At 36.6% G+C, this 18,396-nt stretch overlaps 1 protein-coding gene across 1 annotated transcript in view; it reads left to right on the top strand.

Moving 5' to 3' along the window:
• Positions 1-1,113, top strand: part of ccnq (cyclin Q) — a gene marked incomplete at its 5' end in the record, with an annotated part of 4,296 nt that extends 3,183 nt beyond the window's left edge. Inside the window, 1 exon segment of the mRNA XM_024293988.2 lies at positions 169-1,113. Coding sequence (XP_024149756.1) covers positions 169-258 — 90 coding nt within the window.
• Between the last annotated feature and the right edge of the window lie 17,283 nt (positions 1,114-18,396).

The following is an 18,396-nucleotide window of genomic DNA, read 5'->3' as shown; positions in this document are numbered from 1 at the left end:
CCCAATTTAAATTTGAAGGGAGAGAAGTCAGGATTTGTTCCGGTTTTGTGCTTCAGCCCTCCAGCCTGTGAAATCTGGGTCGCCTGAAATGACGTGCGGACCTTTGATGTCCTGTTTACTGACGCCAGCTGTGGAGCTGATGCCTGTGCTGTGTGTCTGTGCGTGTAGGTGCTGTGTGAAAACGTGACCGAGGCAGACATCCACGCTGTGATCTCAGACCTTCTGAAGCTCTACGACATGGAGGCCAAGTGCGTGTAAGACGCACGCGTCTGCAGGATCTCCCCGTAAACGTGCTCTCTGTGTCAGTGAAGCACGAACGTGCTCCTGCTGCTGTGCACGTCTGAGTGTTGGGGTTCAGGTGTTTCAACATGTGAGACACAGACAGGAGAGCTCTTTTGCATCGCCCCACTTACGCCGAGATGAGATAAACACACATGCAGTACCACATCCTGCCACTGAGGGGAGACATTCTCCACTTTTTGTTCTTAGAATGTTTTTTTTCCCTGTCCTAATGAGCTCCAGCTTTGTCTGCAGCAGCTCATTACCAGTGTCTGTCACTGCAGCAATGCCATTCACAGTCAAATACATTCTCCATAAAACAAGGGTTATTTAAAGTTCTGGATCTTCATTCTGTTCTTGCAAATGGGAATAAAGAAGCTTCATTCTTTCAAAATTAAAAACCCCAGAGTTGTTGTTAGGAGCACTGAGTCATGATCTGTCTGAAGAATGCATGTCAGATGTGAGCTATTTCTCATTTTTGACCTTTTTGGGGATAATTCCTGTTCAGCGGGAGCACAAAACTATCAATTTAAATATTAAAGACATTAATAGCAGCAGTCATTTAACTCAAACTTTTTCTGTGATAAAAGTCTGAGAACGTGGGATAAAGGGAATCCAGTTTCTGCAAGTACTGCAACACAAAAAAATAAATATTTCAACACAGGGTAGCTGTAGATCCTTAAAAAAATCTTAAATTTGACTAAGATAAGGTCTTAAAAGGCAATAATTTGTCTTAAATTTTGAAAATATGTTTTCTCTTAAACGCAATGTGACTTCCTGTCTCAAAAATAAAACATTTCCATGATGTGCTGTGTCATAAGGCCGTGAATTGGTCATAAATTGTTTTACCTCAGCTAGTTAATTAGCTCGTGCTCGTTGGTGCGAGAAAATGGGAACGTCCAAATTCATGGAGAAAGGGCTTGAAAACAGGGATTACTCTTGGTGGTTAAAATATGTTTGTGGAAATCATTCTGAAGGAAACGACACAGTTTGACAAAAGACATAAACTGGGCAGTCAAATCGCACGTGTAGAGCAAGAAATAGTGTTTGTTTGGTTTTATTTGTACACAATGGTTTTAAATTAGACTAAGTGTTTTCAAAAGGTCTTAAAAATCCTTAAATTTAACTTTTGCAAATCAGAAGACATTTCATGTTGATAGACTTTAAAAATAATACAATTATATTTCCAAAGCTGCAAAGTTTGTGGTAAAACGGAGATTAAAAGCATTAAAAAATGCTAGAAATAAGTACATAAAAGTATTTTGACTGTGTAGAAAACTAAAAAAGTTCAGATTCCTCAAAAACAGTTTCCGTTTTTGCATTAATGACTCACCTGAAAAGGTCCTAAAGTCCACACAAAAAGCCACATACTGTGAAGTCGACTCAAAAGGATTTAATGCTTGGAAACAACAGAAAAAGAAAACAGGAGTGAGCCCAGACGAGATGACGGGAAGAAATGAGGACGTGTCATTTGCTGTTTCCTAATAAATACAGAGAGTTTCCATTTTCCTCAGCCTCTGTCATTTCCTAAAAGTTCTTACTGAATAAGAATGCCATGAAAAATTGGCTGTGACCCGATGCAGACGCTGCAGTTGAGGTATCAAAGCCTGATATATTTTCTTCATCTGCCTCAGAGCTCCACTGTTGTCCAGAAGCCATTAAATTCAAGTCAGCAAGGCTCACTGTTGCATATTTCTTCATTACAGTGAGCACACACACAGACCTGCTGCCAAAACACTCATTAGAGCACCAAATGAGTATCAATCCGCAGCGAAAACGGCCCCCAGCAGATGCATAATTTCCTCCTGCTGCAGTGATGTTTGTTAAGACCGGTGTCCGGCTGTCAGGAAGCCGCTGAGCTCTAACAAGATAAGCGGCTGTGTGCACGTTTCATTTCTGCTGGAGATGAATCTTCTGTGAAGGACGGCTGCGGGCGCAGAGCCGCCGAACCCTCCACGCTCCTCTCTGTCCTGTTTGCAAAGATTTTTTTCAAATGGTTCACGTCAATAATAAACGATCCTTCCAGCCTGGTGCAGTTTTCTGTTTATTTATTTCCTCGAGTCATACTTTTCAAAGTTATGTGATAAGAAAGGAAAAATAGAGAATTTTTCAAGCTGAAACAATAAAAAAAAGTAACATTTTTAATAATTTGGCACAAAATTGAGGTAGAATTTCATGATTTTCAATTCTAAAATTGGAAATTTATTCACTGTTTTACTTCTGCTTTGGGGAAGAATATAAAACAGAGAGAAACCCCCAAACATCCTTCTCAAAATTACATGTTTGCAAATTATTTTGTTGTTTTGATAGTTTTATCGAAGCACTGGATGTGGTTCAGCAATGAGAACGTCGGCTGACTCTTGAAGATGTCCCAGAATGATGACACTAAGTCGGATAAACACGTTTTTTTGGCATTTTGTGAGTGAAATATGAAGGATATCGTGTACTTTTATGTTTATTTTATCCAACCACAAATATGTGGTCTATAAGTTAAGTATTTCATGTGTTTCAGCAGCAAATGAAAGTCAGAGAATGGAGACAAAAATGAGCCAAAACCCCTTTGGAAGGAAAATGTATTTATATATTTTCTAAAAATGACTAGAGACTAATTTCTTTTCCATTCAGGGACAAACTGCTCCTGATTTTAAAACGTTTTAATGGTTGGAAAAAGTGTATCTAGAAAGTCAGATTTTGTGATGTCTTCTTAAGAAATGTGTGTATTTATATTGTAACTGAGAACTCAATGAAATTTGTATCAATAATAGACATAAAGTTTAAACTGACCGGTTGTTTTTAGGTGTTAATTGGATAATAAACTTTAAAGTTGGTGCACTTTGCAATAAAATTGCGAAACCTATGGGTATTATAAAAGAGTTAAATACTATATTGACCCTTTATCTTTGTCAATATTGTATTATTCCTTAATGTATCCATATCTCCCTTATTGTATGGGCGAGTACATTTTCTACCTCATGAAAAAAAATTACTTTTCAAACTTTGTTTGTTTTGCTACTTCCTCTGCTTATGATGCGCCAAGAGCCCAACTTTTCTCTATATTAAACAATTTAAACAGTTACGACACAAACATTTATTGTTTTGTTGTAAAAATCCACTTATTTTCATTAAGAAAGATGAAGTTCACTCTAACACAAAAAAAGCCAAATATTTTGTCTTTTTTTTTTTTGGTCCAGTTTTCCTTTTGGTATCATGGCCCAAAGTTGTTAAATTATTTTGATTATATGACAAACACAACAGCATTTAGTAAAAAAGACTTAAAGTATAGATTTGTTCATAATGTCTCAGTAGTATTATTGAAAAATGTATATTATGTGAATTTTAATATTTCTATAAAAAATATGTATCAAATATTGGTTTATTAAGCTAAGCTCCAAAATAACTGTTTGATATTGATAATTGAAAGAGGGCCCTGGTTCCAATCCCGGATAGAACCCTTCTGTGTGGCGTTTGGTTCTTCTCCACGTGCACGCGTGGGCTTCTCCACCTTCCTCCCACGGACCAAACATGCTTCATGCTACATTTGTTAACTGGTTACTCTAAAGTGTGGATGTGTGATTATGTCCCCTGTGACAGAGCAGTAGTAGCTGGGATAGGCTCCAGCAACCCTGTGACCCTAAAAGCGACACAGTGGGTTAGGGAAATTGATGGATTCACCTTAGGTAAAATAATTTTCTTTTTATGTGAAAAATAAATCAAAAACCAATGTTTCTGCAGTTTTTAGTCTAAAAAGCAAAAACTTGAGTCTGACCAAAATTAAAACCAGAGGAAAATTGGAAATAAGTTAAGCCTTTGAAATCCATCCATCCATTTCAGAACCCATTGAATCTCTTTTGTGGTCACGGGGTTGCTGGAGCCTAACCCAACTACTGTTAAGCAAAGGGTAGGTAGACCCTGACCAGTTAAAGTTACCAGTTAAAAAAACACTCCCATCATCTCTTGATCAATTTTCAAAATGTCCTCAGTGGTCTTTTAATTAAGATGATATAATTTTTAGACAAAACCCATAAACCTGTTAGTGTGTCTGTCGGGAAATAGTGGTGGAGGACCCAAATGCAGAAGACCAGGCTTGGTGACAGGAACTTAATACATTTAATAAAGTAACCAAAACATGACAAAAACCCATGGAGAAACAAACATGGTGCCTGAGCAGAGTAAATGACTTGACAAGCATTAACTGAAAACCTAAACTTAAATAGGCTGAGGGCAGTTAACTGAAATGATAACAGCTGTGAATCACGATTAACCTTAAACTGGTGTGACTGGTAGGGAAACTCAGAAAAAAAAAAAAACTCCAAACAAAACCACAGAACCCTTACAGTACCCCTCCCAAAAGGTGCAGATCCCAGATGTCCAAAAACCTAGGAGGAGGCGGCTTGGAAGAACAAAACAGGGAAAATCTAGAAAACATTTAGGGGACGGATGTGAAGGACATCAGAACCCCATCAGAAGGATCGGTGTGAAGAGGAGCAGTCCCAGCGACCCTCCTCTGGAACAGACAATACAGCCAAGGGGGACGAGAGGTGACCATCCTCAGGGTCAGGGAACATGAAGGAGCGGTCCTGGTGACCCTCCATCATCAGAAAAATGTCACAGGAACATGTTAGAAGCACAATCTTTATCAGAATGGGTCTGTTTTCGACTGCAGGAGGAATCCAGAGTACCTGCAGAAAAGGCCCAGGCAGGATTTGAACCAGGACCTTCTTACTGTGAGGTGAGAGGGCTAACTATACCACCCTGCAAACCTTTGAAAGTATCTTTGAAATCAATCTCTAGCGTATTCAACCAGCCTATATAAATAAATAGTGATAAAGCTGATTGTCATTATCATGATGATTTTTTTTAGGTAACACTTTTTGTAACAAATTATCTGCAAAGATGTTATGTCGCTTTGATATTTGAAGAGTTTGATGCAGTTAGATCTGTTGAAGACAGATGCTCCACTAATTCCTTCTTACAGGGAAATTAAAAGTGACCAACATTTCTATTTAACATAATCATTATTCCTGCCAGGAGGCTGTGAGTACTATTAAAGTTTGCTCTAGTTTTCCTTTGTCTTCGTCAAACAAAGACTTGATATTTTTAGCAGATGAGTGTCGGCTTACCCTGTCGGCTTTTTTGTGTGGATCTCACAGAATCTGATCTCATTATGAGCGTGAGCATCCAGGAAGAAGGAGAAGAAGAAGAGGTGAAAGTCACATGATCAGTCCTGACACATCTGAGTCTTTCTGCCTGTCCCTCACCCCTCTCCCCCCTCTTCCCCGGACCGCAGACATGGTGTGCATCCCGATCACATCATGTGTCACACAGTATTTCTCCTCCTGACTCCTTCTCTCATCTGTCACTCGTCTACTCTTTCTGCACGTTCTGGGGATAAGAAATCTGGCCGTCTTTCACTTCACATGCTCTTGTTCTGTCCATCTCCCTGATTCTTTGACTTCCTCACACACTCCTTCTTTTTCTCACCATCTGTCCTCTTTTCCCCATGTTTCCTGCATGTTTCTCCCTCTTCCCCTCCTCCGTGTCTCCTTGCGTCCTCCTGCCACTTCTCTCCTCCTCCCTGCGTCTCCCTAATGTTATATTAATAATGGAGAGGCTGCGCGTTCAGCCAGACTCCATGAATTAACCATCAGATGGGAAGGAGGCAGGGGGAAAAGGAAAAGGACAGAAACGAGGATGGAGGGAGCAGCGAGAGGAGAATGGAAGGAACAGATGACCGGTGGAGGAAGAGGAGCTCCTCTTTGGATCACACTTCGACACCCTTCACCCCGCTCCGATCTGTGTGCTCCTGATCTGCTTACACATGACTTCAGCCTTACTGTGGGCTTGAGGGAAAGTCAGAAGGTCACACTCACACACGGCCAGCTGTGTGCTTCGCCACGTGCACGTGTGTTTACATCAAAATGACAGTTTGGGATGTTAGCATTACATCAGGCCTGCAGTGTGCCAGTGTTGTCCTTGAACTGAGAAAAGCTCAGCAGCCTTTGGTCTAAGTCTGATTAGACATCAGGCAAGCACTACCAAACACTCTAAAAGCCTAATGCATAGACAATAGATTTAAGAGATTGTGTGTGTGGGCGTGCACGTGTGTGTGTGTGTGTGTGAAAGGGAGGGGTAGAAAGAGCAGCTTGCATGATTTATCATCCATGCAAACAGGACGATAAAGAGATAGACAGGCTGAAGACAGAATAAAACCTCAAAGTGCCACTAAGATGCTTGTCAGCTAAACCTGAAGGTGCATCTGACAAATAAAATATGTCACACAAACATATCTCTAAATTCTTCAAAATTAAAAGTCTCAAAGCGCTTTCAGATTCAGTTATCTGCCATCAAATTTGGGATTAAGATTTTCCACAATTTTTAACAAAGTTACAAAGTTTTCCCAAAATGAGTTGAAGGCTCCTTCATTGACAGAACCCGCTGAATCCATTTCAGGGTCACTGGGTTGCTGGAGCCAATCCACTGCAAAAAGAGGCAGCCAGAAATAGGAAAAGAATTTCGATAAAAGTTAGTTGTCACTAGGCTGCGGGAAGTTGGAGAAAGTATGGAGTTCTGTCTTCTATTTTGATTCCGTCTCCTCTTTATCTTTTATTTTCATTTAGTTTTCCGTGAGTCTGTTTGGTGCAGTGCAATTCATGTGTTGTCCTTCTTTCCTACTCCTCTCAGGGAGAGCAGGAGATGTGCTCCTGTTCTTGGCCGTGGACCGCGCCTCTGGCTCGTCTCACCCCCAGCTGTCATAGCTCCATCTGTTTGAGGCCCATCTGCTACAGTATTCAAACAAGTATTTGAAGAGTTAGATGAGCTCATTCTCGTCCTGGTACATCCATCGCCTGTTCATCCTGGGAGAGGATCTCTCCTTCATGTGAACTTCCCTGAGGTTTCTTCTTTTCCCCCTGGAATCTGGTTTTATTTAGAAGTTTTTCCTTATGGAGAAGGAGGGTCTTAGGCACATGTGCCAAAGTCAAGGCCCGGGGGCCGGATCTGGCCCACCGGGCAATTCTATCCGGCCCTTCAGATCATTTTATTTTATTGTTATTAATAACATGATGTTATCTTGTGCTTATTTCTAACTTGTATAATTTTGACAAAATATATTTTTATGGAGGATAAAATATTGAAAGTTATTTAAGGTTGAAGTTGATTTATACTGAAATAATATTCCTGTCTTTTTATTCATAATTATGTTTAAAAGTTATGGTTTTAAAGTTTTCAATTTGGCATTCTGCTAGATTTCTGGACTATTTTGGCATTTACTACGATTTTTAAGTATATTTTGGAGTTTAGCTAATAATCCAGCAACATGCTAGCTGTTTTAGCTAATTTAGACTTTTTCAGTTTTTAGGTTATTTTGAAGTTTAGCTATTTTTTTCAGCTACATGCTAGCTGTTTTGGCGAACCTACGTTTTTTTTTTGTTAGTTTTTTTTTTAGGATAATTTGGCATTTAGCTCATATTTTAGCCGGCTATTAGCTTCAGCGTCTTCAGCTATCAGCTTCAGCATTTTTCACAATCAATTTCAGCATCTTCACCTATCAGCACTATCATCTTCAGCGGCTAAATTCAGTTTACAACATCCACACTAGAATTATCACAGGTAATGCTATATATCTAGTTCATAATTATGTTAAAAAGTTACAGTTTTAAAGTTTTAAAAATGTAGTTTTAGAGTGTTCAATACATGTTTATCCTGTTCGGCTCGCGACCTAATGTGTGTTTTGGATTTTGGCCCCTTGTACGACTGAGTTGACACCCCTGGTCTGATGGCAGGGTTGGCCAGTTTAATTTAGTCTGTTTAGTTTAGTTTAGCAACCAGCTATTGTTTATACTTTATGACTGATTTATTGTTTTTGGATAACTAGTGGTGTGAAGCCCATTGAGACAACTGTGTGGTGATATTAGGCTATATAAATAAAACTGAATTGAATTGAACTGAACCCTCATCTTAGGAAGAAAATCACTAGAAAATGTAAAATTATCTATTCAAGCAGCAAATCATTTTCTTAACAAGAAATTTTATAAGACATCCAAACCTAAAAAACACAACCATTAAAAAAAAGGACAAAATAAGCTTAAAAGCTGTTAGATACTACGAATTATTTGTTATACAACCAAATAATTAAGTATTTTTTTGCTATTTTTGATCAAGTGATTTGTACTTTTTTTGTCTTTTTGCATGTATCTGTGGTTCATTTTGATGACTGAGAAAAAAATACTGTATCAGTGGAAATGAGTAATTTTAGACAAAAGGAGAATTTGATCTTAGTACAAGAGGTTTTCAGTCTGTTGAAGACCCTCACACTCACCTAGAGGCAATTTAGAGATACTAATGAACCTTTGGAATCATGTTTGCACAGCAGAATCAGAGAGAACTCAGGAATGCCCAGGGAGAACATCCAAACTCCACACAGAACGGTCCCAGCCTGAACTTGAACCACAGTCTTCTTGCTTTGAGGCGAGAGCGCCAACAACAATACTAGCGTGCATCCCAGTTGTTGATCAAATGTTCCTATAAAAGAAGTCTGTTCATGATATCTGAAAGTGTGAGACATGCAAGACGACTTTACAAGCAGCTGCTCATCTGTTCAAGTAACTTGTGACTGAATGGAGACTTTTATAGCCTGTGAAGGTCACATGACATGCGCGTGGAGTCTGGATCATATTTGGCTCAGGTTTTATCAAGAGTTTGTGTTAAGCTGGAGCATTACCAGTTGAGTGGTTTCAAGAGAAAGATGTTGCTTTTTTTTCCTCTTCGATACGTCATTTTTTCTTTCTCAATCAGTAGTGAACTCTGGAAAACCAGTGAGATGAAGGCTTCATCTCTTTTAGTTCCCAGAGGGATGTTTTTCTTTTCATCCTGGGATAATTCCAAACACCTTAGACCTTTTCATCTGATTGGAACAAATACTTGTGTCCAAAGTGACCTAAAAATGAGGTGAAAAAACCATAAACTAAATCAGAGTCACACATTCCAGACCAGGAAGAATCTCACTTCCGAGAGATTTAATTCTGTTACAAAAAATCAAATCAAGCAATTGTTTGAGTTAAAGGGGTTGGATATGATTTTTTGAAGTGCATCAAAAGCTCCACAGGAGTTTTTTTTTCTTTAGCAGGAGTTGCGACATAATGGGTTTACCTACAGTCTGTTTACAAACCCTCCTCAGCTGCTGTGTTTCTCTGGCTGCATGTGGAAAGCTGGTGAGCTTCTTGTTATCATGATCACAAATGTCAGGTGGCTGGTAGTAATCAAATTACTGCAGATAATCAAACTTGAGGCGTTTACTTGCAATTCAGAAGTTGGAAAATGTTAAAAAGATGAGTTTACACAAGTAGTTTGTTGTCAGATTTCTTCCATTTTGTGTGATTTTAGCACCCAAACTTTCACTTTTGAACGTATTTTAATCAACTGTCAGTTTTGCTGAAATTGGTTGTGCTGAGCATATCAAAGTTGGCCTATCAATGTCTATATGATAGATCTGCAAATGAAGTTACACATCTCTACTGTCTTTTAATAATACTCCATAAAGTAAAAAGGATGTTTGGCTTTATATTTTTTGTCTTATTACTGTGACTATACCATTTTCTATGACTATTTTCCTCATATCTTTTTATGAGATGCAGGAACAAAATAAATCAGATAAACAGACATAAATGCATGAAGAAAAGAACTAGACTTGTCAAGGCAATTTTAATTTCTAAAAATAAAATCAGCTAATTTTTGTTTGTGAGTGACTGCAAACAGGCTCGGTTAACAGTGTGTCAATTTTCAGTTCATCAGTTCATAACGTGTCTGATCTTTTGGAATCAATGCAAAAGTAATGTATGGTTTAAACATAGATGATTGGTGGGAAATAACTTGTAAAGCAGACAACAGCCTGCATGTGTGGGTGTACATCCCCACGAGTTCAAGAACAGAAAAACACCGTCTGTCATGATTTTACATTTTGACCCAAGGGGGCAACCTACACAAAAGTTGAAGTATTTTCTTTTTGTCAAATCCTCCACACCCACCTGCACTTTGGAAGTGTTGTGTTAGTTGATTTTATCCTAACTTTTTTGTTATCAATCATGATTAATCATTTTACTAGGTAAATTTTACATGACAATATGACCAATTTTGAGCAAAAACAGGCTGGAGAGAAAATGTTTCCTTCATTTTTATGGTCTGACGTTTTTTAATTTATAAAGTGTTAACTCAGATATTACAGACAGTAATTTGTGTGCACAAAACACATCAACAGTGAGATAAAAAGATATCTAAGGACTTTTATGTTGACAGGATTACTCCAAGAAAACAATGATGCTGACATGAAAAAAACAGAAACAAACAGAATGTTTCTGCACTTTAAATGAACTTAAAACATGGTCTGGGGGAATACTTCATTCTGACCAACAGCTGCATGTAGAGGCATTCTTAAAAAAAGAAGTTCCAGTCACATAACCCAAATGTACTACGGAATATGATTGCGTTTTTTTTTTTTTTTTTTTTTTTTTTTACTTTTCCTTAATCTTCTGGACATAAAAAGCACTAAGAGATATTGTTATCGTGTTATTGTGAATTTATATAGCTTTCCTTTGCCACTGCAGTTGAGGTTGGTGCCGGCTTTGCAAAGCGTTGTTGTGTTACTGTGACAACAGCAGTATTACCTATCAAGCAGTCAACCTTTTGTGAAAAAGCTATCTAAACCTAAAAAAACAAGAATAAAGAACTAAAAATTGATGGAATATTTATTTCTTTGGTAAGTGACCATATTATGAATGACTGAATGAATGAATAGTTTATTTCAAGGAACCGGGTAATGATGCATGAAATAACATATCAATCACAAGTAGATCACTTGAAAGGGAGTGGAAGGAAGTGAACTTATATTATCCCACCCCGACTCGACCATACCATTTTCTCTACATGAATGATCAACATCCAGTTTCGGACTTAATATCAAATATTTATACTCTACAATAATAGACTCGGGTTATAAATTAATATCAGTGATTAATCAAATTTCAAAACATCCACAGACAAATCATTTATATCAGTAACAATAATCCAAATATCCTCATTAAAAAAAGACAATTGTGCTGATTGTATTCATCAAAGAATGATTATAATAATACAAAAAGTAATGAGTTGAAAAGAAAAAAGATCATGAATTTATGCAGAATCAGTGCCACATCACAGTTTAGGAACAAGCTATAAGTTATCTTCTTCTTCTTCTTCTTTTCCTTCGGCTTTTCCCTTCAGGGGTCGCCACAGCGAATCAGTTTCCTCCATCCAAGCCTGTCTTCAGCATCCTCCACTCTAACACCAGCCACCACAAGCTATAAGTTATAAGCGTGATAATGCCCGACGAAGTGGACATTATCAGAAATCAATGCACGCTGTGGAAGCCTGAACTGTCTCACGCAAAGCAGAAGACAGGTGCTTCACAAAGTGTAATCAATTAGCGTTAAAAAATTATAGCTTTTTTATCAATTGCGTGCAATTACGCGTTAACGTTAACAGTCCTTTTATATATAAATATATAAGGTAACATTTAAGTATTTGTTATTAAGACTTGTGATAAATTTGAAATTCTGTGAAGATGAAAAAACACAGATCTAGCTCTATTTAAGGCTTCCTCAGAGTCAACAGTATCAGGTACTACTTTCTGTTTTGTTTAGATGCACAGTAAACGACATATAAGGTATAACAATGGCTACATTGAATTGAATATCTCACACACAAACATTTGACCTTGTGAATGTTCACCATCAGTCAGTGGACAAAGGTTTTTTTCTTGCAAGATGTTTATTTTTTTTCCTTTTTTTGTAAAGTTAATAAAACTGGTACAGTCGCTTCAAAAACACAAAAATAACTCGGGCCCAACTGAAAAATATAACTAAATGAAACAGACAAAGAGGACTGAACTGAACAGGCCTGACCAGAGTCTTCCATACTGACACAATGGGAAGCTCATATAGACAGGGGTAAAACCATAATGGAGACATGAGGGGGGGAGAAACAAACTAATGACAAATTCTAACAAATGAATCTAAGACTGCAAAAACAGAAAACACAAACTAAACACATCTAAATAATCAAAATAGTCTTCAAAGAATAAACTAAATATTTTACTTTTAATGAAACAAAAATAAAGTCCAGTAAGAGTGTTGGGAATCCCTGCAGTCTTGCCAGTGGAACGTCCCACACTCCTCTGCTGATCATGGATGTAGTTCACCTGAGATGGAACTCAGAAACAAACAAAAGTAAATTAACTGTATTTTCACTTAAAATAAATCAAATGTGTGCACCCATTATCAACTTATTTTAAGTAAACAAAGTAAATGTTTTAAAGAAAAAGAAAATACTAACACCTAAGTGGTGTTTTGAGGCTCAACCACCACAGACCTCGTACTTTTCTGAGGGGAGATAATAACTTCAAACATGTGAGACTCCTGACATATTGATCATCTTTAGATGGGAGACATCAACGTTTACATAATTTAAAGACTTTCTTGAGAAAATCGAGAATAACTTAAAGATTTCTACCAAAGACTGAATCCTTCTAGCAATATGACATATCAGGCCACATTTGTAAATGTGAATGGTGTTCCTAATCTGTCCTGCCTGGATAAATAAAGGTTACATTTAAAATATTAACTCAAAATTGAGTTTGAGTAAGTCTCATTCTTCTCTTTAAATGAACCTGAAATGTTACTTATTTATTGCTAAGTTTATTTTCTTTATCTAGGCTGGTCAGTCTTCTATTCTTATCTTATCTTAGTTTCCATCATGAAGTCCACAAATCTACAAACATCTATATTGGGTTACAGGATATTGAGATGTAATTATTTAACTTTAACTAAATTTTGATTATGTCCTTCTTCACTAAGGTTTTAATAAATCAAAACAATCATTGTTGTGTTTTAAAAAGTTGGTTTCAGAGATAGTTCTTTGCGGTACAGAGGCCGTTTTGAAAACTTCTTACAGTTTCTTTTATCCTTCCAGCAAAATGTTCCATGTGGCTGAATTGGATTTGGAAATTGTTTATTTTGATCAAGCATGCAAGAATAATGTATAAACCGATAGAACCAACATAAGTTCATATCTACCAGTACACCCTAATTAGGTCACCAGTTTGTCCTCACAAACACACCAGATCAATCTACAGACAGCAGTTAACCTGTGAAACACGTTATGGAAGTGCATTGGAGAAAGGAGGAAAAACAACATGCAAACACAAAGCTATCACAAAGTTCTACATTCCAAGAAGTAGCAAATGTTTCTACTGAAATGTACTTAAAGGTCAGAAACCTGCTTCAAAACAACAATCCATCTACAGTATATTTAGATTTTTAACTTGTCATATAACTGAACAAAATGATGGTAAAAGGTTTAATCTATTGGTCAGAGTGGATTAGAATGATCTCAAGAGATTTTCTTATCTTCTGCTGCACAACAGTGTCTAGCTGTTGTTCAGAAGCAAAGTTCTCAGAGTTCAACTTGCATGTATATGTGTAGATTGGGAAAAAAAAGTGGACTCTATCAATATTTCTATTTGATAGTAAAAGGAGAAACAGGGTGACGACACACCAAAACCACAATGACAGAAACATGTTTGACTTGACTTTTTTATATCAAGTAAATGTTTAAAAAATTACTCTAATATACTTTTAGAAATATCCAAAGATTAAATACTTACAGGTAGATATGTAGTAGAACCTCTATGCACAGCTTCATTGGTCAACATCTAGCAGAGTAACAAAGTAATGTCTCAGATGTCCAGTAGACCTTCACAATAGATGTATATTAGTATCTAAAAGACTTTTACAATAGATGTTGAGTAGATAATTAGTAGACATCTTATGTCTGGTGGGAAGAAACTTCCCAAATGGTTTGTTTACAACGCGCAAGGCATGATGGGACCACGATGCAATTATCTGTGGGAAAGTCATCTGCTAGAGATCTAAACCGCGATATGCAATAGACCTCTATTAATTGATGTCTATTTGATGCATCATTAATATCTATAACTGTGAGTTTGGGAATAATCATGATTTAGAGATCTAATAGATGTGTTTCCGTGCCTCATGGCCAGTTGTTCCAATTGGTCGTGCTTAAATATCAGCCTAAATGACATCAATTACAATGGTCCTTATACATTTTATTCCAAGCGTTCTAGATTATTTTAATATAAAAAGGATCAGATTATCTTGTAAAGATAACTTTTCTTTTAGTTTATATTGGTTTATATAAGTAAAAAACACTGAAGAGTTTTTGGTGAAATCCCTGTTTCGAACAAGTACAAGTTTGGAGAGAAAAGGTGTCTTTACATGAAGAACAGAAAGAAACTTCCACCAGAACCCGACCCACTAAAGGTGACCATCTGCCATGATTGGTTGGAGTCCAAAATCTCTAGAACAATAGAGTTTAGAGTTTGACATTAAGTTTAGTTTTTGATGTTGTTTAGAGTCATGAAGCATCTTTTTTATGTTTTTTGCTTTATACATTTGCTTGTGCACTTTATATTTTTATTTTAGTTTAGTTTAGTATTATTTTAGTCCTTGTTTAGCAGTCATAAGCATTCATCAGCATTATAATTGGTATTTATGTTGCATTTTTAGTTTTATTTGCCAGCATTTTGGATTTCTATATTTCTTATTCAAATGAGCATGATTTATTTAGACTGCTTTAAACTTTCTTCCATTAACAAACTACCACAGAATCTGAAATGAGGATAACATCTGCCCACTGTCAGCATTTACATGTAGAAAACGTAAATCTTTGAGGCTGCATGTAGAATTGGAGATGTTTATAACGTCTTTGTGATTTGTCTTGTGTTCACAGAGGGCTCGGTTTGAAAGCAGGCGGATGTTTTTATGTGTATTTGTGGAAACAACAAAGAGATGTGCTTTTTTTGCCTCTGGGAGATGGTGTGGAACAGTTAAAGATAAGAAGAGAGGAAGATAAAATCAGCAGTAAAGCTTTTCATCAGGACGTGTGCGTGCGTTTGTGTGTGCGCATGGATGTTTGTAGTCTGTGGTCCATCTTTCTGCAGTGTGAAAGATATCTATTAATAAGTTTGTTTGATTCATCTATAAATACATTTCTGCTGCTCTTCCCTGCATTGCCGGGCTGTGTAACCAGCTTTGACGGAAGCCAGCTGTGTGCAGCGGTATATGTTTAGGGTGGGGGCAGTTGGAGCATCTTTTTCTTTTTTGCTCTGGACCTTTGTGGCCTGCTGGGGACCTTAGAACCACCAACTACCTCTTTTTTTTAAGGTATTTCATTTAGCAACAATACATATAATTGAAATAATACTAAATAAAGATAAAACAGTTAATAAATTAAAAGGAGCAGAAAGAAGAAAACGTATATTATCTGTCTCTATTGCTAAATCATCAAAATTAAATCAAATATATCAAACAATAAAAATGAAATGATCTTTTTCATTAATATAAATGACAAAAATATATACACATTTACATAAACAGTTGTCTACACAACCCTCATTTAATTCAATTTACCTACACTAGGTCCAGTGGCATTCACCATATAAGTTTTATTAAATTATTTTTCTACATATTAGCTTTAATATTTGCTTATCATCTCCCTCCTAATAACACTTTTAAAGGCAGCAATTGTTTTAGTATTTTTAATTTCCTTACCTAGTTTATTCCATATGTTGTTACCGGATACTGAAACAGATCCCTCCAACACTTTGTTCTAAATCTTAGTTTTCTGAATATTTCATGTCCTTTTAAGTCAATATGACTTTTTCTTTTATTGAGTTTAACCTGTAAATTGAGGGTTACGGCTATTCCTTTGGCTATTTTTGTTTTTACACTGCCAAAACGTGGCTTCCATGAAAAAGTGTCATTGATTATTACACCTAAAAACGTAATTTAATTTACCTTTTTGTGCTAGTACCAGTTCCCTAGTACCAGGGAAGTAACACTGGTTTTGCACCTCCTGAAGTTTAGTTACTGTGCAGCTTTTTGACTCCACTTTTGTTAAATGTTTAAGAAATGTTCCCTACAGGGTGGTCAACACGGCAGATGGAAGCGTGTCTGATTTGATAGCTCATCATAGCCTACAAACGTGTTCATTAGTTAAAGAAATTAACTCAGCTAACGTCCCACATTTGTCTCCAAATGTATATGTAGATAAAATGATAGAAATCCTATATGAAGCCTCAACAAACTGAACATCAAGATGCACTGAAGATGATTTTTATGTCATTAAAAGTTTATTTTTCCAAACTCTGCTGCACCTTCTAGAAAAGTAGGTTTTTTATTCCATTATATTTGGCATGTTTCAAACATCAAAAAGATAATCTTATTAAACTCTACTAGCGTGATAAAAATTAAAACCAAAATTGTCGCTTTATTACATCTCCTTCTCAAAGTTGCTGAAACAGTATCGACTCTAGCAAACAATAATGTTTTTTAATTTTGCTTCCACAGGAATGCTGAGCAAAATAAAAGATCTTCAAGTCTTAATCAGGAATAAACATGACATTAAATCACCAACAAGGCTTGGAGAGGATTTGAGGGCCACTTGATCTTCATTCAGGCATTTAGAAAACGAAAAGACGTTTTATTTTAAATATTTATTTTCCTATAAGAAAACAGAAAATCCTTTCAGCCCAAAGTTAGCAAGCAATGTCCAAACTGCAATAAATCAAGGAGTTATGCCTCTGATTTTACAGGGAGTCATCAACATGATGGAAATTTATGGCAATAGAGTAAAAAATAGAACAGATATGAACAGTTCAGAAGAGTTATCAAGACAATCACTCTTAAAAAAATTCATAGTCTCACCTACAGTATTCCAACCAAGATACAGGACACGATACATTGGAAAGAAAACAATAAAGACCAAAGACGTTTATTGGTTGTGACCAGCTGCATGCAGAAAAACAAACATTTTCTAGAGAAAATCTGCACACCATCCATGAGAATCCTGCATCTGCAGGACCCTGTGGGGACTGAGTGAACTGTGAACTTAAGAAACAAAGCTAACAGGTTGAGGCTTTTTGTTCAAAACTGAGTAATGAAAGAGGACATTTATCTGAAGCACAGCAGAATCTGCAGCAGGTAAGGTAGAAAAGGGAAAGAATGAAATTGTTGTGAGGATTTAGTCAAAGTCTCATGCGGTGGAAGCTCCAAGAAACTATAGAAACTTGTATCTGTGGAAGCTAAGTTATTAAAGAATGGAGCTGAAATGCTGGCATTAAAGAAATCCCTGCTTTAATAATACTGCAAAAAAGAAAACCGAATCAATAAAGTGATAATTTTAGTTTATTTACACTTAAAACGACATTTTAAAAGTGATCTTATATATATATATTTTAATTTAAAATGAACAAAAAGGGCCCAAAAAATGTAAATGTTTTTAGAACATTTGATCCCGTTGGTCATGATTTTCAATTAACTGAACACTGGAACTGACATTTTGATGGGGTTCGCTTCACTTCTTTAAACTGAAAGAATAAAAATTTGATCTTTGACCGAAAAGGTTTTCATGAATTCATTTCTTTCAACAATCCCTGACATTCAGCCTAATTTAAACTAAATTCACTAGAGATTATGTAACACAGTAAAACAACAACCCTATTGTGCATGTGAAGCAGAGACAACACAAACCCTATGGACTCAGATGACTTCCAATGTTGGGTTATTTTACAGTGTGATTCACAGATCAATTAACACAAAAACAAACTTAAATGAGTTTTATAGCTTTAAAAGCCAATATTCAAAATAATGTTTACAAAACAGTGTAATATTGGTCTGATAAATATGAAGGAATACACTTTGACTCTTTGTTGAATGTAGTTTTCATCACACAAATTTTATTACTTATTTGGGAGCTTTCAAGCGAAGTTTTTTCTTTTTAATTTTGCATTTAACTTTTTTAACGTTGTTGCTGTGTCACAAACGAGAAGACAGAGTGAAGCACAGCTAAAAGTCCACCAATATCAGGGTCAGGCAGGCAGAGGTCAAACACGAGCATGAGGGCATCAGAGAACAACCAGAGTAGTCAGGGTCCAGGCGAGGTCGGGGCAGGCGGCAATCACAGTTGAAGACGAAGCAGAAGATGAAGTTAGTAAAAGAACACTCAGTG

This window comes from Oryzias melastigma, linkage group LG7 (assembly GCF_002922805.2).
Source record: "Oryzias melastigma strain HK-1 linkage group LG7, ASM292280v2, whole genome shotgun sequence".
In the NCBI taxonomy this organism is placed as follows: domain Eukaryota; kingdom Metazoa; phylum Chordata; class Actinopteri; order Beloniformes; family Adrianichthyidae; genus Oryzias; species Oryzias melastigma.
Note: the sequence above shows the minus strand (reverse complement) of the source record. Positions and strands in the feature narration are given on the sequence as shown.